Source organism: Astyanax mexicanus, chromosome 15 (assembly GCF_023375975.1).
Source record: "Astyanax mexicanus isolate ESR-SI-001 chromosome 15, AstMex3_surface, whole genome shotgun sequence".
NCBI lineage: Eukaryota > Metazoa > Chordata > Actinopteri > Characiformes > Acestrorhamphidae > Astyanax > Astyanax mexicanus.
Window position 1 is genome coordinate 7,650,025 of NC_064422.1, and position 23,345 is coordinate 7,673,369.

General features: G+C 40.9%; 1 protein-coding gene across 1 annotated transcript in view; it reads left to right on the plus strand.

The window, feature by feature from the left end:
- The first annotated feature begins 9,000 nt into the window (after positions 1 to 9,000).
- pemt (phosphatidylethanolamine N-methyltransferase) overlaps positions 9,001 to 23,345 on the plus strand; it is an 87,055-nt gene continuing 72,710 nt past the window's right edge. Inside the window, exons 1-2 of the mRNA XM_022669329.2 lie at positions 9,001 to 9,199; positions 15,713 to 15,820. Coding sequence (XP_022525050.2) covers positions 9,131 to 9,199; positions 15,713 to 15,820 — 177 coding nt within the window. The 5' untranslated portion in view covers positions 9,001 to 9,130. The remainder of the gene's footprint in view (positions 9,200 to 15,712; positions 15,821 to 23,345) is intronic.

Here is a 23,345-nt window from a genome sequence, read left to right on the forward strand (position 1 = left end):
AACATCAACACCACACCTCAAACACCACAATCACACCAATATTGTCACTTTAACACTATACCTAAATCACTGTAACAACGCACATCACCGAAACATCACAACTGCACCATCAAAACCATAACCACACCCACATCCACTCCAACACTATCAACATCACATACCAACAGTATAGTGACAAAATCACTATCACCTCAAAACCATTTATACACTTTCACCTTAACACCATATCCTCACTCAGACCACCACCTCAACACTACATACACACCAATACTAACAATTTGACACCACATACACACCAGAGGCTTAACAACACACCTCACCAAAACACCAAAACCACACTCACACATTACACTTAAACACTACATCTACACTTTTACTTTAAACCCACAACTGCTCCAATACTACTACTTCAATGCAATATCCACACAAACACTTTACAACCACACCTCACTCAGACACCACAGACACACCATCACCTCAAATCTACACCCTGTCAACTCAACACCACGCCATCACCTCGAAACAAAACCTACCCCAATACTATCACTATCACATTTTACTTATTTCACCTCAACACTACTTACCCCCCATCACCTCAAAATCACACCTACACCATTACTATCACTTTAACACTACGCCCACACCCTCACTTAAGAACTACACTGACCCCATCACCTCAGTACCACACCAACATGTAATCCCAATTTAAAACCTAAAAAACATACCTCAGGACCACACCCTCTATCACCTTAAAGCCACACCTCAAAACTGCACTCACACCATCACCTCAACACCGTGCTATTACCTCTTAGTATAACTCTTATACAAACCTTCAGGCCTGACCTCTCAGCTCACTGCTGTACATTTAGCCTGCTGTAATCATTATTGCATTTTTGTTCATTAAAAACATACCCAATTAATAACATTAATAAACTACATCATAAATGAATACATTATACATTTATAATCTAGATTTATATTTAACTCTTGTGTGGTGTTCATATTTTTGTTACTCGTTTACTTTGTTACTTGTATTTAATTCAGCAAAATTAAGCAATTTTACATTAAATGCTTTACACATGCTTGCTTCACCTAAATTGCAAGCAGTATAAACAGCTTACAAGGTTAATATTTGCCCTTTTTTTGTTACATTTCTTTCAAAAAGTGCTACTCTTTTTTTATTAGTTTTTTAATAAAATGTAAAAGAAAATGAATTAAACTCAAGATATGAGTAGAAAATTTGTTTAGTTTCAAATTTACAAATGAAGCAATGTTTATTAGCCCTTGGCCAAACATACTGTATGTAATATAAATGTGTGTGTGTGTGGGGGGGGGGGGGGTGTACAGTGTGTGTTTATCGAAAATGTGTTTTGATATATGTTTTTTCACAAAAAATGAGCCAATGCCAATGAGTTTCAGTTAGAAAAAATATTTTTAGTATCATTTGATGAAAAATGAAAACGGGTCCCACAGACCTGAACACCACACAAGGGTTAATAAATATGTGAAGAAAGTCTAACATTTCTGTAACATTTATTTGATTATATTTGATATCTACATTTAGGACAGAAATGGTGTGAAAATTTGAGGTTTTGGATCAAATTTATGCAGAAATATAGAACATATTAAACACTTTATAACTTATTTATACCAAAGAATTAATTGAACTTGATGTAGAAAGGAATTATGACATAAACTCACACAGACACCCGGATACTGTAAGCTGAGCTGGGGGTGGTGCTACAGAGGTGCAGGATATGGAGTTTTTAATAAAGGATGAGGGAGAGGATGGTGGAGCTGTGCTCGTGAGTCCAGAATGGGAAGATCAATAGCAGTGAGCTGGTTCTGACTCACGCAGAAACTCTGGGTTCGAACGGGGAAAGTTTCTCTCTTCAGAGTCGACAAACCTCATGACCACTGGAAAGCTGATCGCCCACAGGCTTCACCATGACGACCACTATTTATATACATCATGCAGAAAAACGAACCGCCACCTGCATCGCCCCCCCGACACCCAGGACAGATGTCGGCCGCTGATTCAGAACACAAGACCAGAACACTCACAGAGCCCGGGCCTCTCGGTTACTGGCTAACGCTGCTCCACCAGGAGCTATAAGAACACCAATAATGATTACAGCAGTCCTAGTGTACAGCAGTGTGCTGAGAGTGCAGGCCTGAACATTTCGTAAAAGTGTATCATGCATCACATCGTTACATTGAGCAATATCATAAATAAGCCTTAAAAGATAGGCAGTCAAAAGTACATCCTCTAAACACGGTGGAGGTAGTATCACACACTGTTAATATACCTAGAAAAAAGGCCACTACACTCTAAAAAACAGAGGTACGATATGAGTACTTTTTTGTACTCGAAGGTACATTCTTTATAATTGTACCCTCAAAGGTACAATATTGGTCTTTACAGGGTCAGATTTGTTCCCTCTGAAGTACAAAGTCATTTCTAACAGCAATAAGTACAGATTTGTACCATTTAACCAGCCAAAAGGTACATTCAGTATTCTGCATCACTGTACTAATGAACAGTATATATTTAAATTGCACATTTTTTATTTGAAAGCCAGACAATTTTGTATCATCAAGTTTTTGAGCCATTTGTAGTTGATGACAATGTTTATAATCTTTATAATCTATACTGGCACAAAAACCATGGGTACAAAAAAGGACTTTCACTGAAAGGTACTTTTTTGTACCTCAATATAAGGTACAGCCCCAGCGACAAGCTTTGTACTCTTTTAAGTACAAATCTGTACTTATATTTCTTAGAGTGTATATAAACCAATTAGATGACCTCAAATCCTCAGATAGTCATTCTGCCTGTTAAGGATGGTTTTGATATCATGCAAAAAATCCATTGAGCACATGGTTTAATTGCAGATACCTCCAAAATTGTGATCTGGGCACTAATTGGTCCAGTGATTTTGATGGGTCATGATCATTAATATGTCCTCTAGTTAAAAATCCTGTTTGGTTTAACTAGTTATTAATGATAATAAAGCACTCAGTTAATAATATTAATAAAATACTTTATAAACAATTTATTAATGCTTTAAAGTGGTACCCATGTTCCTTAATAAATTAGTGATCTAATCTGATCAAATCTAATATTTCTACCATGTTTATTTGATTTATTTGGTTCTATCTATTTTTAGAACTTCTAAATCTGATGTTATAGGTCAAATCTATAAGGAAATATAGAACAGTTTAAATGTTTCAAGTATTTAACCCAAAGCAATTGTTTTTTGATACATTGAGCCTTAAAAAGTACAGCCTCTAAACATGGTGGAGGTAGTTTTACACACTGTTACTGTACCTAAGGCCCCTATAGAAATCAATGAGAGGACCCCAAATCCTAAGATAATCATTCTGACTGTTAAGGATGTTTTTAATTTTATGCAAAAATTTTCTTGAGCACATGATTTAATTTCAGATATCTCTAAAATTGTGATCTGGGCAGGTTAAGTTACTCCATCAATTGGTCAAATGATTTTGAGTCATAATCATAAATATCCCCTACAGTTAATATACCAGTTTCAGTCAACTAGCTATTAATGATTAATCAAATACTTTAATAACAATAATTAACTACTTTATAAACCCTTTAAATTGGTTACCATATTTCTTAATGAATAAGTGACCAAGTCTAATATTACTGTTACGTTTGTTTGATTTATTTGATTTTATTTGCTATCTACTTTTAGGACTTCTAAATCTAAAGTTTTAAAAATATAGAACATATAATACTAATAGAAAATATAGAACAATTGAAAGGTTAAAAGTGATTAATTGAGCTTGTATTTGCTATAATGAGCTTTAAAAGTTAGCCAGGCTTCTAAACATGATGGAGGTAGTTTTACACACAGTTTCTGTTTGTTGTACGCTGGATTGAACTGTGTTGTCTAGCAAACCAGTATTTACAAACCAGCTCTTTGAAGACACATCCTGATTATATTATGAGTTACTACAGAAATATGGTTCTTTAAAATATTCAGAGACTGCTGCTGTTTTAGCAAGTAAGCAGCATTGCCTCTTGTTTTTTGTGGCTATTGTCCTGTAAAAATTAGATTACAGAACGGAACTAAATAATAAAAATATTATTGTGAGAGATTGTGCTGGCTGTTGGTGTGCTTTACCAGTGGATATCTCCACCATGAAGTAAAAAGAATATATATCTTCAGTAGGAACCAAAGCCAGAGGTGCAGTTTCGAGGGAATGCAAACTTGCTTTCTGATTGGTAGTTGCCATTGAACGTCATTGTTCATTTGCATATAGTTGCACAAAGCTCAGGTTGACTGCATTACTGAATTTGCCCACTTTGCATCGCATTTAATTGAACACAGATACTTTCACGTATTTAGGTTGGAAAGTTGCTCTGCTACAGTCCTGTATGTAATTTTCTTAAATTATAAATATTTCTATTGATTTATCAGAGGTTTTAGTGTCTGTTTAGCGCCCCCTACAGTCTGGAAAGTTTAACACAGTCTATATGGAGAAAGTTGTGTCGTTGTAAACACTAGGTTTTAAGGACTATTGTTTATAAATGTTTGAAGCTCAATGAAACACTTTCCATATAGACTTGAACATCTTTCATGTTAAAGCTTTGAAAAAAAAAAAAACATAGACCATTTGGAGGTAGTGATTTTTCTGAGCTCCAGTATTTCAGCAAAACCTCCAGCTGTGATTCCTCTCTGATGAAGTCTCTGAAGGGGCTTTGATAAGTCATCTGAATGCGGCTCCCGGAGTGAAGCAGTGCTGCGCTGATTGCGGAGAATGGCTCCCTCACTCTAAATGACTTCCAGAGATGAATGGCTTTGATGCATCTGTGAGCATCTCATCACCACCTACTTTTCAGGGCCTTATTCTCGCCCTCTCCACCTTTTTTTCCATTTACTTCACTTACAATCCAACCAAACTGCCTCAGTGGGGTGTTTCTGGAGACATGCTGGGTACCAGGTGAGGTTTTCTAAAATAAGCACAAGCCAAAAAAAGAAAAAAGCAATAGGGCCACCATCCTACCTAAATTTGCCTGTCTCATGTGAAGAGCCTTCTATTTAGAGACTGCATGGCTTCAAATTTGGAAAAGTGACAATTACTATTCTGCTTATCTCCTTACTTTCTTCTTTATATTTTGACTGGTTTAGAAAGCAATTCAATGTTTTATTTAATTTTTTTGAGCACTGAAGAAAGAGAACGCTTTTAGTTTTCTATAACACTCAGATCTCCCTAATTAGCCACTACTAGATAAGATTAGATTAGATCTAATATCATTGGAACATCATCTGGGGTCAGTCTTATAGCCTGGCCCTGTTTAAATAGTGAATTCGGGTTCTTTAAGGCTTCAAAAGCTCTAATCAATAGAATAAAGCAGCCATGATCATCTAGTGTAAAGCCTTAAAGCCTTCCCAGAAGAGTTAGTGCAGTAAAGGTGGTCAAACTCCTCTACTACAAATGAATACCCTTGATTTCAGAAGAAACGCTAAATCTAATCAAGACAAATAACTGAAAATGGTTGCATTTTCAGCTCAAATTTGAGGTGTGCACTGTTTTTATAGTCTTTACAAGAAAAAAAAAACAAATGCAGATGTGATTCAAACATTAAATAATACAAATACTTTCTTTCTTATAATATTTTCATCTTAAAAGAAGACATTCTGTGTTTGCTAAATAATCTTTAATTAAATAAAAGTATTTCGCACTACTAAGGCACCAAACAAACCTTGCCTACAGCTCTAACCCTGCATTCACACTAGCAGGCAACAGATTGACAGCCAACTTCTATTCCTCCAGCACCTGAATCTACCAGCGATCTCCCAGCTCTGGACTTTATTGCCCAGAATGCACCACACACTGGCATCTTTCATTCACTCCCTCACATGACGGATTACATGACACTTCCCAGACCACAATCACCTGAGTATTGATTTCACCTATTCACCTCACTATATATGTACCCCTGCACTTCACTCACTTACCACCAAGTATTGTCGATTGGTTCCGTCCGTCGCCACAAAGCGTTTATCTTACCTGTACTGTGTTTATTCTCTGTATGACCCATTTTTTATGATATTACTATGATTTTTCCTCTGAACTATGATTCTGCCTGGATTTTTTTTTACCTGAACTGTCTCACTCCCCTTTTGACCCTACCTGTTTTTCTGACCAGGCTGTTGGATTGTCCGGTTTCAGCTGTGTATATCCCCATTGAAAATGAATGTATTTTAGTAGAATGTAAATATGTTAAAAAAGCTTAGTTGGACTGGAGTTTTTCTGGAGTTCTCTTGAGTCTCTGCACGGATCATCTTCATACTAGACTACATACGTCTGCTATGTTCTTGCTGGAGTGTGGGCAGCACGTGTGCAGGTGTGGTTTATGTTTATACTTCTCATCCAATCACAATCAGATTCACTCTATCTGGATAGAGAGATTTATCTGGATAGGGGTTTTATTGAACAATGGGAAGCCGGAATGAAAACAAGCTGAAATGAAATAGAAGTAATGAGGCTATTTTTAAAATTTAAGGAGTAGAAAGTTAAGATAATTGTGTGAAAATGTAAGAAGTACAAAGTAAAATGTTGGTTGAAAAATAATTACTCCAGGAAAGTAAGGTAACAAAGTATTTGTACTTTAATACTTGACACCTGGCCTTTTTTAAACTCCGGTTGTTTGCTAAAACACCTGAGACCTTTTCAGTTGATTGTAAAGCTGTAGTCTTAGTCTGTCTTTTTGAACCTATTAGTTCTTTCAGCAGTTCCATCTCAGGCACACTTGGTCTGGTAGAAGGGGCAGGATTGTCCAATGAGTAGATGAGTGTGGCTCTGCCTCTGATCTCTACTCTGGTTGCATATTCAACAACATGGCTGACATTTTTGCCAACACTTTATTTCTATTGAACGGAAGATAATGGAACCATGGTGTCCATGCTTTCTACACTCAATCAGAGCTAAAAGAATTCAAAAGGACTAATAAAGCAGCAGGTGTTCATAAACTGTTGGCCATAGTTAAAAACTGGATGTCACATGAATTTCTGCTCTCTAAGTGGGTTCCTCAGAAAACGGAGTCTCATCCCGTGACATGAGGGGTCACAGAGCCTGATAGAAAATTCCTGATGAGAGTGTTTTTCGCTCACATGGGTCTCATGAATCATGTGAATGAGCGCCAGTGTATTTCCCACTTCGCCTCTGAGAGTGGAGCATGTTGACGTGGTTCTGCAGACTGAACTGGAGTTAACTGAAGCTGAGAGTAGGCGTAGGCTCTGCAGTAGAGCAGAAACACTCCTGTGAGCTGTGTGGACGAAACTTTGGGTCTTAAATTAAACTGTGTAGGGTTCCTGTGGGAAAGTGAACGGGAATAGCAGGCCAGTCACGACGTTCATCTCCAGTGTATCGGAAAACAGCTTCTCCTTAAACATGGTGGTGTAATTTACACACAGACAGCTATGGAATATGGGCTGTTATTAGGCTCTTTCCCACTGTGCAGCTCGGCCCAACCATTTAAGGCTATCTCATTTTCCATTTCTGAGAAAATAGAGTGTATGGGTCAATACAGTGACCATAAAGCACATTGTGCTGAAGGGGGTTTGCCTTTAATGGAATGTCTAAAAGCAGCTGTTATATGTGGGGGTATCTACAATTTTGCTACAATGATAGCCTCTAATGTTGTGAAGGCTTCATAGTAGATGCTGAAACATTGCTGTGAGGGCTGACAGCAGAGCATAGAGTACTAGTGAAAAGTTTGAACACGCCTTAAATTCAGTGCTTTATTTTTGTATTATTTAAAATTGTTCTGCATTGTAGAAAATAATACTAAACTCATACAAACTATTAAATAATTTAATTATTTATTAAACAAAAAAGTTTTAAACAAACCAGAATATGTTATATTTTAGATTCTTCAAAGAAGCACCTCTTGCTTAGAAGACAATCCTAAAACTAAACAATGTAATAGATTATGAGTATTCCATGTTTATTAAGGTACTTCGTGTTCACACTTATATTACGGTAAATACTTTCATGCGATTAATCTGGAAAATCTTATTACAGAGCCTGGTGATGTATTAGCAGTTTTATTTAGTCACATAAACACAGCAATGCTACTGTCGAGTAGATTACGTTTTATTTAAACTGAAATATGGATTAAATCCATATACACACTAACACAAACAAAGATCTGCTGGCACATTTCCTTTCCTTCCAAGTTCCAAGTGGTGAAATATGCAGCTGCAATTCATTTTGTTAAGTATTCAACACTTATATATGTATATGTATAAGTATATACAGTATGTATATATATACATATACATTTCAACCACCTACAGTGCCAATGGGTTGCACTATGTGGACAGAGGAACATCAAGATCTCTGGAGATGGATGGATGAATAAAAACATTGTCATTTAGAGCATTTATTTGCAGAAAATGAGAAATGGCTGAAATAACAATAAAGATGCAGAGCTTTCAGATCTCAAATAATGCAAACAAAATGTTCAGAAATCAACATTTGGTGGAATAAGCCTGTTTCTTAATTACAGTTTTAATGCATCTTGGCATGTTCTCCTCCACCAGTCTTACACACTGCTTTTGGATAACTTTATAACTTTTTGCCACCCCTGGTGCAAAAATTCAAGCAGTTCAGCTTGGTTTGATGGCATGTGATCATCCATATTCCTCTTGATTATGTTCCAGAGGTTTTCAATTTGTTTAAATCAAAGAAACTAATGATTTTTAAGTGGTCTTAAGTGATATTTTACAGAGCTGTATAGTAAGTACAGGTTTTAATAAAAAAATATTTATTTTTATTACAATCAAACAGACAAGACACATATCATTTGAATGGTGGAAGGATACATGCAGAGATCTGAGTGTTAAAAAAAATAGTGCCCCTCCAAAATCTTAGTATGTTGAGCAAGTGAGCTGTAGTGTAGTTTCACTAAGGACGCCTGGAAAATAAACTACACTACCCACAATGCACTGCAGGCGCGTCAGGTCGAAGTTAAACTGTCATGTCTGCCTTGGGAACAGTGTTGGCACGAGTGTGAGAGAAGTTAATGTTTATTAAATGTTCTGTAGGTCAGCGTGGTCGGGTTTTAAAGCGATAGTTTGAGGGTTGTTTGTGAATGAACAGCGCTGAGACGCTGCCTGTGCTGGACTGCTGCGGAGGACTCAGTAACGTGGATTATACACAGGTAAATATCTCTACACAGGTAAAATAACCCCATAAACACCTGATTCACCTCTGAACACAGCACTGATAACACCTCAGCATGTGTGTAAGGTCGTTACTTGCTCTCTACTGGTGTGTTAAGCAACATTTATTGGGTATTAAACGTCTTTTAGAGAATTGTCCGTTCCACCTTAAATGGTGCAGCAGTTACGTTCTGTCGCTTTTTGGCCTTTGGCACCATTTAAGGTGGAACGGACAATTCCATTAAGTGGGCTTATTCATCATTTTCTCAGTCAGCTTTGTGAGGTAGTCATTTGGAATGGCTTTTAGTTAACAGCTGTGCCTCGTCAAGAGTTAATGACTTTAATTTCTTGCCCTTTTCAAGGTCTCATTCCATCATTTTTTTCAAGTTGTGGTGTCTAGTATGAATGAATGCCATGTGAGACTTTTTTTGTGAAAAAAAAAGTGCTCCAGTGTTTCTGTATAGCCCTGCTTCAGACCAATGAAGTTATGCGTCATTCTGTAGTCCTCATATAGCTTCCGTGTTTAAGCGTTTTTCCCTATGAGGAAAATGAATGGGCTTTTCAAAAACTCGCCTCTATCTCATTCTGTGGTAAACAAATCTGTTCTTACCCCTGTATGTTTTATTCTATGTACATTTACCTCCTGACATCACTGGATCCTCTAAATTACGAGATTGTTTAATGCTAACTTTAAGCTAATGCTACAGCGGAGTGAACTGACCTCCCAGCGCAGCTGCAGAGATCAGCAGGGGACTCCTTTTGGTGCAACACCAGCGAACACTGGCCGTATGTTTACAGCATATTACACACAGCTGAGCCAACTAATAAACTAACTGCCCTTACTGAGGAGAGCTGAGCCTGTCACAGCATATCACAGCACTAAAACAGGTCAGTGATACTCCAGAACCAGCTGTAACACGTTTAACATTTACCATCTTTGTTATGCAGTGAAATAAATTGGTGTTTCTGGTTGGTTGTCGCCTCAGTGAGGGCAGGTAGTTAGTTGATTAGTTGATTTGTTAGTTGATTATTTGGGTCAGGTGTTGTAATTATTATAAACTAATGACTGTAATTAAATACTAAACCTGCAGAGAAGCGCTGCTGAATTGAGAGCCACTTTCTCTCATTATCTGCCTTTTAAAGCTGTAACACAAACTACACTGCTCAACATTACACTGCTCAACATTACTGAAAGAGTTTTCACCTGTTTGAATGCTTTAATGATCCTCTGTGAAGAAGAAGAATAATCCAAAACGCAATCTGACCGTAGTTCACTGGTGTACTGCAGATTCGAGCCCGTTGTCATTTCCAGCTGCTGTTCCGTGACATCAGTTAAGCATTAGCTTAAAGCTAGCATTTTTCTAATTACTACCCTTAAATGATCTTGAAATTCAGAGGGTCCAGTGGTATTTAGGAGGTGAATGTACACAGAATAAAATGTACAGGGTTCTGAACATATTTATTCAACACAGAATGTGATAGAGGCAAGTTTTTAAAAAGCCCATTCAAATTCCCCGTTCACTTGAACAGCTTAGACGTGGAACACCAAATACATGCAAACAAAATCTCCTCTGATTGGCTAACAGCACTGCAGCAGAGAATGCCTACCTGGCTTCCCCACACAGTCAAGTTTACAGCTCTAAAAGTAAAAGGACAAAATGTTTTCAGAGATACAGCCTTAGTTATAAAGATATAGCACTGAGTGCTAGGTAAAGTTAACCTACGGTTGCAAAGTAACTGTTAGAGAGAGCCACATCCAATGCCCACCGTCTGCATGAGCATGCTGCAATTACAAAGTTATGCACAATGGTGATACTTGTGCCTGATGTGCAAGCGGTACTAGCTAGCTGCATTACATGGATTTGGGACTACAAATAAAGATGAACCGTGAATACTTTTGTCCGAACAAAAAAAAGGTGTCGGTCTAGACCTAATGAACCATGGTCCAGTTCTTCTGCAGTGTGAAGGAAAAGTGTACGTGAAGGAAAGTTGGATTCTGACAGAGAGCTAGAATTCAGCACAACACCTGAATGCAAAGCAACTCGCTTAACCCCAACATAACTAAAATTCTAGAAACCAATTAACATGATGTATAAAGAGACTCCACCCACATAGCTGATGACGACAGGATATAGTAAAGTTCTTTATTCCTCTCACTAATCTGCAGTCTGAAACCAAAACTAACCAGACCAAACGTACAAAATACAATGTAACAAACAAATGAACATTGGTGCGAACATTGGTCTGGACTTTGTTCCTGTTTGACTCTGTGTTTGTGTTTGGATTCCTGAGTCAGACTGATCAGTCTACTGAGGACTTGGGGTGCATGTGACTGTAAAACAAGTGTCTGCATTTGTGTTTTTGCAGAAGAGTCCTTGTTTGTGTGCCGGCAGAGCCTGTGCATTTGTTAGCATCCCTACAGACTGTGTTCATGAGCCTACAAACTTGGTGTCCATGTTCATGTTTCTGCAGACTCTTGCAATTTCTGCATTCTGTTTCTCTGTCTGCATTTGGATTTTGTGGAATAACGTTCATGAGGAATAGGTGTCCAAAGGACTCTGTGTGCATCCTGAAGTGTTTGCATTGGCATTTTTTTTTAACTCTGTGTCCGTGGTTGTGATTCTGCAGACTTGGTGCCTGTGCTTGTGATCCTTTGAACATGGTGTCTTCAATTGTGTTCCTGCAGACTCTGTGTCCACATTCATGTTCCTGCAGACTCTGTGCCCGTTTTCATGTTTATGTTTCTGTGTACCTTTTTGTGTTTTTGCGTCTGTGTCCCTGTTGATGTTTCTGCAAACTCAATGCCTGTGTTCGTGTATTTGGGGACTCGGTGTCTGCATTCCAATTTCTATAGTCTCAGTGTCCTTGTTCATACTTTTGCGGATTTTGCGTTCGTGTTCATGCAGACTTTGTGTTTGCATTTGCGATCCTGTGGTTTCGTTATGTGTGTATGTGCAGATGATAGTGATGATAGTTAAGTGTGTTCCCTGCCTGGGGGAATGTCAGCCCCCTGTTTTCTGTAAACAGTAGAACAGTAGATGTTTTGGGAGCGGCAGGTGTGTGAAAGGCGGCTTTGTTGTGCACGGATGGTCTTGTATGGTGAATTGCGTCATTAAAGTATCATTTCTTGCATAACAGTGCTGTCCCTAGAGGCTGCAGGTCAGTGACAACATCTTAGAATAAGGCAGCATTTGAGCACAGAGAGAGTCTGTCTCTAGATCAACATCTGACCTTCTATGCAGGAGAATCTCATGCCACATTTACAGACTAGGTGCACAATGGTACTGGAACTGGAACACCAATCTTTAAGTAGGTGGTACATCATATCATAATTACCAGAATGGCACAACCAAGGTTTCCAAGTTAAATATTTCCTAGAGCATCACACAACCTCTTGCTTGCATGCCTTCTTCCTGTAGTGCATCCTTTTGTCATGTTATAAATAAAAATGGGCTTTGTTACTACAGGTTAGTTCTGCACAATATATCGTTTAAGCATTGTCATCGTGATGTAAATCAAACACGTCATGTTGCAAAGTTTTGATTCTTGACCCAAGGAGTAGATACACAGCTCTGTCTCTGTGTCTGTGTAAATAACAGGCTCTTGCTGCATGCTCGTGAAGCGCGTGGGGGAGTGGGAGTGGCCTCCATCCACATGGGCATGTGCTTGTAAATGCATGTGTCGAAAGCTGTGCACCTCAGTCCAGCACAGTTTTGCAGTGCAGATATGTCCAGTTACAGCTGAATTCACGCTTTTAATCCCAGAAAAACGCTCCTTTTTTACCTTTGAAAAGCCATTTAAATGCCTGATTTAAAGGGCCGATTACCATTGTTTTGCTGTATTCCTCGGGTCCTTAGAGCTGACTCAGCTCTTGATCGGTCGTGGACATGAGACAGCGCGCAGGTGGGGGCAGGGCTGGTGACATCATGGGCCCTGCATTGTTTAATATCATGATATATACCGTCGAAAACCAGCATTGACTTTTTTTCTGCAGTTTGAGCTTCAGTTGCTCTTCTGTTGGATCAAACAATGTAAAAAAAGGGCATTAAAGAGACTTGGCTGGCCATACCTCTGTCACCAGTTTTTTTTTCTTCCTTGGACCACTTTCGGTAGCTTTTAACCACTGCAAACCAGGAACACCGCACAAGACCTGCCATTTTGGAGAGGTTTTGTTCCAGTCATCAAGGCAACACATTCTAAGACAAGACATACTATAGCAAAAAAGGGAAACACATTCACCATACGTGTGCTGGATGTGCAGATGGAATGTGGCCTCCTCCTATAATCCATCTGTGCAGTGAACTCACACATACAGGCTGGAGCGGTGTTCATCCAGGGAGCAGTAATGGTGAAATCACAGTTAGGCCATATACTTGCACATTTGTCTGGGACAAAATGTTCAGTTGCTGTATAATAAATCTGATCCACTGACATTGCAACAGGGTGATCAGTGGTGTTCCGTTCACGTCATTGTAATATGATTGATTGGCACATAGACTGTGTATAGCTGGACAGAGCATCGTCTCTTAAAAGTGAAGCCACCACAGGTCGGGCGCCCCCTGCTGTTCGGCTGCAGAAAGCTGTGTAACTCCACCCATCCCGATAGGTTTCAATGGCAAAACAGACAACATTCAATCACGTTTTTTTCTAATATACTGTAATTCTACCTCCATTATTTAAATGCAACAGCTAGTATAACCTCTGCTTATATTGTCAAATTTTTATATCCCCACAGAATTCGGTTTTTAAAACGTTATTCAGCTCTATTCAAAAAAGGTGTGGTTATGGTAAAAGGGCTGGTTATGGGCGGGACCAATAACAGACCGTCAGCTCCGCTCCGCCCCGCTCTGCAGTCTGTGACCGCGAGGCAGCCCTCGGGGGCCGGGTTATTTAAATGAGTAGGCTGCTCTCCACAGTCTTTCTACCTCTTCTGGTCTCTACTGCGCAGAATCAGGTGGCAGGATCGCCAACATGGCGGAAGATTTTGGCTTCATTTTCATTGAATGAATGGGAACGGCGACACGGCGTCCATCTTTTTTACAGTCTCTGGATTGGCATAACTATAAGAAGTGTTTATAATATTTCACAGTTAGTAATTATCCAGAGATCTAGAACCACTGGACACCAAATGCTGAGTTTTCTCCCTTGAGATATTGCAGCAGTTTCTCTGTTTCTTACTGTAAATTTGCCCCGCCCCGCCACGCTCAGCCCCGCCACGCTCAGCCCAGTCACTCTCAGCCCCTTAATGCTCAGCCCTGTCAGGTTCAGCCCCTTTACGCTTAACTCCGTTACACTCAGCTCCTTCACATTCAGCCCCGGCACGCTCAGCCCCGCCACGCTCAGCCCCGCCATGCACAGTCCCATCACATTTGGCCCCGTCATGCTCAGCCCTGTCAGGCTCAGCCCCGTTACGGTCAACTCAGTCACATTCAACGCCGTCACACTCAGCCCCGTCACACTCAGCCCCGTCACATTTGGCCCCATCACACTCAGCCCCTTAATGTTTAGCCCCGTTTCGCTCAACTCCTTCACATTCAACACCAGCACACTCAGCCCCGTCACATTCTGCATCATCACACTCAGCTCCGTCAAACTCAGCTCCGTCAAACTCAGCTCCGTCAAACTTAACACCGGCACACTCGGCTCCGTCACATTCAACACTGTCACATTCAACACCAGCACACTCATCCCCGTCACATTCTGCATCATCACACTCAGCCCCTTCACACGCAACCCCATCAAATTCGACACCGGCACACTCAGCCTCATCACATTCTGCAGTATCACACTCAGCCCCGTCACATTCTGCAGCATCACACTCAGCCCTGTCACATTCTGCAGCATCACACTCAGCCCCGTCACACTCAGCCTAGTGCTGGGCGTTATACTGGTTCACACCCCTTGCCCCGGATCCAGAAATAATCCTTGTAAATGTTTGTTGAACTGTATGTTCATAATTTTCATAATGTTAATAATATGAATGTATGATTTTGGATAAAATAGAACTAAAAAAAGATTTAGACTGACAGTCATATTGTGATCATGCCTGAGGTGTAATATATTTTCTCAAAATGAGTCAACTAAATAAAATAATCAGAAATATATATATATATTTTTGAGGTACTTTTTCATTAAAAATGTAATGCAAAGGTACCCACCTCGGAGAAACACTTTCATATGACCACATTATTATTGAAGTGCCAAAATGTGTCTCTGCGTGTTCCTGACAGAAAAGCACCGCCCACATGAACCTCTTCACTGCTGAAACATACTGTACGTAATAACCCCGAGACCACACCACCCACTGTCCAGAGTTAGCTGAGAACACAACAATAACAGGCTAAGGGATAAAGTGATACTCTACTGCTGCTTAAGTAAAACTGCTAATGTCTATGGGACTCTAGGGCCCTAGGTTTTCCTAATAAGACAAACAAACCAATCATTAATTACTGACCTCCCCCTCTTCTCTTTCTCCTTTCCCTCCTCATCCTCTCCTCTTCTTCTTTCCTCAGGTGGACATGTCTGTACTGTCTGATTTGACGAGGCATGTTGACCCTACTGAGCCTCGGTTCCTTGTGGCCGTCATCGCCATCATCTTCAACCCTTTCTTCTGGAATGTGGTGAGCTCCAGATCACACTGAGACCCAAATCTCAGGGGTTGTGTTCACAGAAGCTGTTCAAAGAACAAAATTACTAAGAATCTTTAGACGATATAAGATGTTCATAAGAAGGTTTTTAAATATTGCTACATTTGAAAGTGACTTTTTTCTGAAACTGTTCTGAAACCGCAGTCTTCATGCTGCATTACAAAGGAGCTTAATTATTGTAATTAAACTACAATGACTGGGGGGGAAAAATATAGGAAAGATGAAACAGTCCTGGATTGTATATATATCAAAATTTAAAAATTGCACAGAATAAATAAGACCACAAAAATATATATTTCACTTCTTCAAACATCTGCATTAATTATTATTATTATTATATATTCTTTTTTTTAAGTGTTTATTTTTTACAAGCTGTTTACGACCCGCCCCACACAAAAGCAGTGTGTAAGACTGGTGGAGATATACCAAGCCCCATGAAAGCCGTGATTTTCACTGAACGCTTTCTGAGGTAAAACAGTAGTATTGTTGTTTCAAAATAAATATGAACTTGTTTTCTTTGCATTATTTGAGGTCTAAAAGCACTGTATCTTTTTCATTGTCTCTAAATAAATGATATATATATATATATATATATATATATATATATATATATAACAATATTATTTCTTAAATTGCATTTCATCTTGTTTTATCGCGATTATTCACAGGACAATTTATCTTCAATTTAAAACATATATCATTGCCGGCTTAGCTATAGGTGTGTATGTACAGATGCTGATGTAAGTCTGATGTGGAGCATGATAGAGGAAGAGGAACAGGTGGAGAACTGCTGGTTGTTTTGTAAGAGGAGATGAATGAGGGCAGAAGGCGTACAGTTCCAATATGGTCTCCGGGGGATAGTGGAGGTCTGGTGTGTTCCCACTATTTAATAAATGAACACTGTGTTTTCCTTTCTGGTACAGCGAGATCTGAGACGTCCGCTCTGTATTCGCTCAGTTGTTGTACTATGTTACAACATGCACACGCGCAACAACCTTTTTTTATTTGTTGTTTTAATTTCATTTATTAAATTGCATGTACAGTGATGAAAGTTTTCTCCAGCATTCAATATCATCTCCTCCCACTGTAAACACTAGGAACAGCTACTGCTATTAAAACCGCCTTGTCCTGTTTACTATTACCACTTCTTAACCTCAGAGTATTATTTAGATGCAGGTAGAGCCGGGGGAAATGGTTAATGAATAAATTAATTAATTTGTAATCAGTAATGCATTATAATTTTTTAATTAACGAAATAAATAACACCACCAAGTTTGACCCCAACTTCCGGCGTAATCTGCCCCACCCCCGTTCAATGAGTTGACTTTTTTTCCTGGAACGGTTCGCTTGTGGTGAAAACGTAATCTGGTCTTAATCCGATCCATTACATTACATTACATTACATTACATTTGGCAGACGCTTTTGTCCAAAGCAACTTACAATAGTCAAGTACAAAAATAATAGAAGTTAAAGGTAAAACATTTTAGATAGGGCTTAAAGAAGGTCGAAGGGAAATAATGGGATAGAGAAGTGAAGGAGGGGAAGAAGGAAATGAGGTTAGAAGTAGTGCTGGACGATATGGCCAAAATTTATATCAATATATATTCCTTAATTTCGGTCGATACAATATAATTTTGATATCGATATAAATACTTTGAAGGCCTCAGAAAACTACTAAGAATCCCTGCAATGAAAACATGTACACTACTGTCTGAAATTTTAATTTAAATCTTTGAAACATCCTTTCACAAAAACTTATAAATACAAGTACAATACTTAAGAAATAAAAAAAAAAATCAAAATAAATCAATGCTCAATTTTTTTGCGTATAGCAAAATAAAAACACGACATCCCTGTCAAACATAAGCCTATATAACTAACTAACTAACTAAAAATAACTTTAAATTACAAAAGAGGCAGAGCGTCTTACTCTTTTGTAAACATATTTAACAGAAGTGTTTCAACCAGGATAAAGAATAGAAGAAGCCTTTATATGCATATAAAAGGAACATGACATCCCTGTCAAATAATCAAACCTATAGGCTTTATGAATTATAAATAACTTAGTTACAACATAAGCTACAAAAATGCTTCAGCCAGAATACAAGAAGTATTCATATACATAAAAACAACAAGATATTCCCCTCAAACAAAACAAACCTATAGGCTTTATCAACTATAAATAACTCAGTTGCAACATAAGCAATAAAAGTGCTTCAGCCAGAATACAAGTATTCATATACATAAAGGCTGACCGCTGCCCGAGCGGACCCGAGGCTGACCGCTGCCCGAGCGGACCCGAGGCTGACCGCTGCCCGAGCATACCAGAGGCTGACCGCTGCCCGAGCGGACCCGCGACTGACCGCTGCCCGAGCGGACCCGCGACTGACCGCTGCCCGAGCGGTCCCGCGACTGACCGCTGCCCGAGCGGACCCGCGACTGACCGCTGCCCGAGCGGAGCCGCGACTGACCGCTGCCCGAGCGGAGCCGCGACTGACCGCTGCCCGAGCGGAGCCGCGACTGACCGCTGCCCGAGCGGACCCGAGGTTGACCGCTGCCCGAGCGGACCCGAGGTTGACCGCTGCCCGAGCGGACCCGAGGTTGACCGCGGACCCGAGGCTAGGCTAGGCTCGGCTTGGTTCAGTTCCGCTCCAGCGCGGAAAATTTCAGATGTGAACCTAGCCTACCCGAGCCTTGAATCCGCTCGTCCCGGCTCCGTTTGGCTCCAGCGCGAGGCATTTTAGATGCGTAGCGGAGCGGACCCGAGCCTAGCCTAGCCTAGCCAAATCTAACCTAGCCTAGCCTATCTGGCTACGTGCCTGTGTGATTACGTCATCACGCACAGACATAGCTCAGCTACGGAGGCTGTGTTCAGCTCTGGCGTGAGCTTACACCAGTAAAAAATGCCTGTCCGTGTAAATAATACATATCGATATACCACAAAAATGATATCACCGTTATTGAAAAAATTCTTATCGCGATAAATACCGATATCGAATTATTGTCCAGGCCTAGTTAGAAGTAGTTAGTGTGTTAGAGGTGTTAGGAGAGTAAGAGCTCTTTGAAGAGCTCTGTCTTCAGGAGTTTATTAAAGATAGTGAGAGATTCTCCTGATCTGGTAGTAGAAGGTAGTTAGTTAGAGGTGTTAGGAGAGTAAGAGCTCTTTGAAGAGCTCTGTCTTCAGGAGTTTATTAAAGATAGTGAGAGATTCTCCTGATCTGGTAGTAGAAGGTAGTTTGTTCCACCATTGGGGAACTCTGTATGAGAACAGTCTGGATTGCTTTGTGTGAATGTTTGTTTGGTAAAGCGAGGCGACGTTCATTGGAGGAGCGCAGCGGCCGGGAGGTGGTGTAAGCCTTCAGGAGTGAATGCAGGTAAGAAGGAGCCTGTACTGTCATCACCTTGTAGGCGATTGTAAGAGCTTTGAATTTGATGCGAGCAGCTATTAAATATACTTTTTTTTTATTGAGCTAAACTGCTGATAAGGCACAGCTTAATCTGATATATTAGCCAGATAATATACTGCTATGAACAAACTCTGTTAAGGCTGCTCCATGCTGTTTACACACTAAGAACATGGTATGTGCTGCGTTCACTGCTCACAGCCGTGACACTTTGTTTAATACATCTGTGCTGCTCGTCTCATTAAAACACTGTTTAAAAGCGCAGCAGCAACATTTCAGTGTTAGTTGCATGGCTTGCTTGTAGAAATTTCTTTCTTCTAATAATGTTCCTGTGGACAGATTCTCCCACCTGCGCTGTGGATCTCTGCAGCTTCTCCAGAATGGGCCTCATGGCTGCCTCTCTTTTTACTGCTCTTCTTGGCTGGGCTGTTATACAGCTGTAGTTATAATGGGAATACATTACACACAGGTGGACTCTAAATTTAGTAATTAGGTAATTTATAAAGGCAGTTGGTTACACTGGATTTTAACTGTATATCAAACTGTATGCAAATCACACATCAGCAATTTTATTTTAGGTTTAATCACTTAACGGCCGCCCAGTGCATGCGCACTAGACTGTGATTCTTCCTACCTGATTTCATATCTGCAAGTGTTGGCAGGGGGCGTGTTTCTTGGTGTGATAATTCCCTGTGGAGAGAGTATGATGGTGTTCATTGTGTAAGTGGGACACGGCACCGCAGGTCCCTCACTGTCCTGCTGCTCCTCTGTCATTATTACAGCATATGCTTACTCTTTCTCTCTCTCTCTCTCTCTCTCTGTCTCTCACTTTTTCTATCTCACTTCTGCTGACACACTAAATCACCCGGCAAGGCTCTGCCTTTTATGGACATTCAGATTTTTAGGACAGGAAGTGGCCATGTCACTCCATGTTATTAAGATTTCTTCGCTGCTGGGCTGTGAACACACAATATAAAAAAATAAAATAATTATATGAATACTGAAAGTTTAGTACTTGATTCAGTATAAAAAAAATACATATTTAGCGAGTGCTTAAAAATATATAGTGCCTCCACTGCTTATTAGATCTGCCTATTGTGCCACAACAATAGATGTGACCATTCAAGGCAAAGACTTCACAAGTCTGAAGAAGTCTTCTTTCATTGCTTACAATGAAAACCCAAAAGTCAGTATTTGAGAATATTAGAATATTATATATGACCAATTGCTGAGAACTTTTATGGAGATTTTATTTTCCAGTACTGCCCACACTGCCCAAACTCCCAATTGGTCTTATATAATATTCTAGTTGATGTAAGTTGAGGGTATTGAAAAATAACAACACAAAAATATATATTTTCTTGTAATGTCTTTGAAATCAGTTTGTAACACTTAACAGCTTCATGTAACTTAACAATTTTGAGTGTAGATCCTCTGAAAGCTCTTTTTGTCAAGGCATTGATTGCTCACATTCATTTATTCATCCTGTATGGAGAAAACCTAAAAAGTTTGAGTGTTTTATTTTCTTTATTATTTTTAGTCCACACCTTCACTCTAGCAAAACCCCAAGTATGCTATTTAATGCCTGAAAACTCTAATTAGAGTTAAAAGTGTTCACATACTTTTTCCACTTGCACTATGAGTTTTTTATGGTTATTCTCAATGAAGACATAAATCTTCATCTGTTTTTTTGCGTTATTTCTTTAGGCACATTTATATTTTTATACATTTATATATTTTTCAGTACTCTTGACTTGAATATCTTTGCCACTGTATAGTTATTAGTTTTGTCCAAAACTTTTTTTTGGTGTTTTTGTTTTTGTAATTGTTGTATTGTCTTCTGTTTCACCTTAATTAGCCTTTGCCCTAGTTTGTCTTTTTCCAATAAATTATTGTGTAATTTTTGGAAAGCGGTTTATTATTGTTTTAGAACGTTTCTTTGCTGCCTTAAACCCTCTTTATTTTTCTGATTAATAATCACTGTAATCTGTATATCACTGTTATTTTGGTAATAAGTATTGTCAGCTCAGAAATGGGTAAAATAAAGCAGCTTGTTTTTCAGGGGGTGGATGGGGGGTATTAATGATTATCTAAAGATTTCTGATCTTGTAACAGGTGTTTGAGGTTTAGCTGCGAAGCTAATCAGCTGCTCTGGCAGTGTATTTAACAAGCTGTCGTCAGTGATGGGGGTCAGATGAGGTATTCCAAGTGTTTTTCTTTTTTTTTTTGTTCAGGTCACACAAGTTCCTGTTGGAGGAGGAGACCACTGAGTGATTGCAATTGCAGGAGGGCAGTAGATGTTTGTGGAAAGTAGTGTGTATGTGTGATTATGAACTGGAAGCTATGGCTGGAGCAGTGCAGAGTGATGGGGGACTGGCCAGAGTGGCTCTGGGCTCAAGTGGGAGGAGCTGGCTCTGGGCTGAAGCAGGGAGACGCTCTGGGCTAAAGCAGGGGAGAAGAGTGGGGCTCTGGGCTGAAGCAGGGAGACGCACTGGGCTGAAACAGGGGAGAAGATTGGGGTTTCTGGGATGAAGCAGGGGAGAAGAGTGGGGCTTTGAGCTGAAGCATGGGAGAAGATTGGGGCTTTGAGCTAAAGCAGGGGAGAAGAGTGAGGCTCTAGGCTGAAGCAGGGGAGAAGAGTGAGGCTCTGGGCTGAAGCAGGGGAGAAGAGTGAGGTTATGGGTTGAAACAGGGGAGAAGGGTGGGGTTCTGGGCTGTAGCAGGGAGAGATGAGTGAGGCTCTGGGCTGAAGCAGGGGAGAAGATTGGGGCCCTGGCCTGAAGCAGGGATGAGCAGGGCGATGCTGTGGGCTAAAACAGAGGAGAAGATTGGGGTTTCTGGGATGAAGCAGGGGAGAAGATTGGGGCTTGCGGCTGAAGATGGGGAGAAGGGTGGGGCTCTGGGCTGAAGCAGGGGAGAAGGGTGGGGTTTCTGGGCTGAAGCAGGGGAGAAGAGTGGGGTTTCTGGGATGAAGCAGGGGAGAAGGGTGGGGCTCTGGGCTGAAGCAGGGGAGAAGGGTGGGGCTCTGGGCTGAAGCAGAGGAGAAGAGTGGGGCTCTGGGCTGAAACAGGGGAGAAGGGTGGGGTTCTGGGTTGAAGAAGAGGAGAAGAGTGGGGCTCTGGGCTGAAGAAGAAGAGAAGAGTACGGTTCTGGGCTGAAGAAGAGGAGAAGAGTGGGGCTCTGGGCTGAAGCAGGGATGAGCAGGGCGATGCTGTGGGCTAAAACAGAGGAGAAGAGTGGGGTTTCTGGGATGAAGCAGGGGAGAAAAGTGGGGTTATGGGCTAAAGCAGGGGAGAAGATTGGGGCTCTGGGCTGAAGCAGGGGAGAAGAGTGGGGTTTCTGGGATGAAGCAGGGGAGAAGAGTGGGGTTTCTGGGATTAAGCAGGGGAGAAGATTGGGGCTTTGGGCTGAAGCAGGGGGGAAGAGTGGGGCTTTGGGCTGAAGCAGGGGAGAAGATTGGGGCTCTGGGCTGAAGCAGGGGAGAAGAGTGGGGTTTCTGGGATGAAGCAGGGGAGAAGAGTGGGGTTTCTGGGATTAAGCAGGGGGGAAGAGTGGGGCTTTGGGCTGAAGCAGGGGGGAAGAGTGGGGCTTTGGGCTGAAGCAGGGGAGAAGATTGGGGCTCTGGGCTGAAGCAGAGATGAGCAGGGCGATGCTGTCGGCTAAAACAGAGGAGAAGAGTGTTTTTTTTTGGGATGAAGCAGGGGAGTAGAGTGGGGCTCTGGGCTGACGCAGGGAGAGATGGGTGGGGCACTGGGCTGAAGCAGAGGAGAAGAGTGGGGCTCTGGGCTGAAGCAGGGAGAGATGAGTGGGGCTCTGGGCTGAAGCAGGGGAAAAGAGTGGGGCTTTGGGCTGAAGCAGAGGAGAAGAGTAGGGCTCTAGGCTGAAGCAGAGGAGAAGAGTGGGGCTCTGGGCTGAAGCAGGGGAGAAGAGTGGGGCTCGGGACTGAAGAAGGGGAGAAGAGTGGGGCTCGGGACTGAAGAAGGGGAGAAGAGTGGGGCTCTGGGCTGAAGCAGGGGAGAAGAGTGGGGCTCGGGACTGAAGAAGGGGAGAAGAGTGGGGCTCTGGGCTGAAGCAGGGGAGAAGAGTGGGGCTC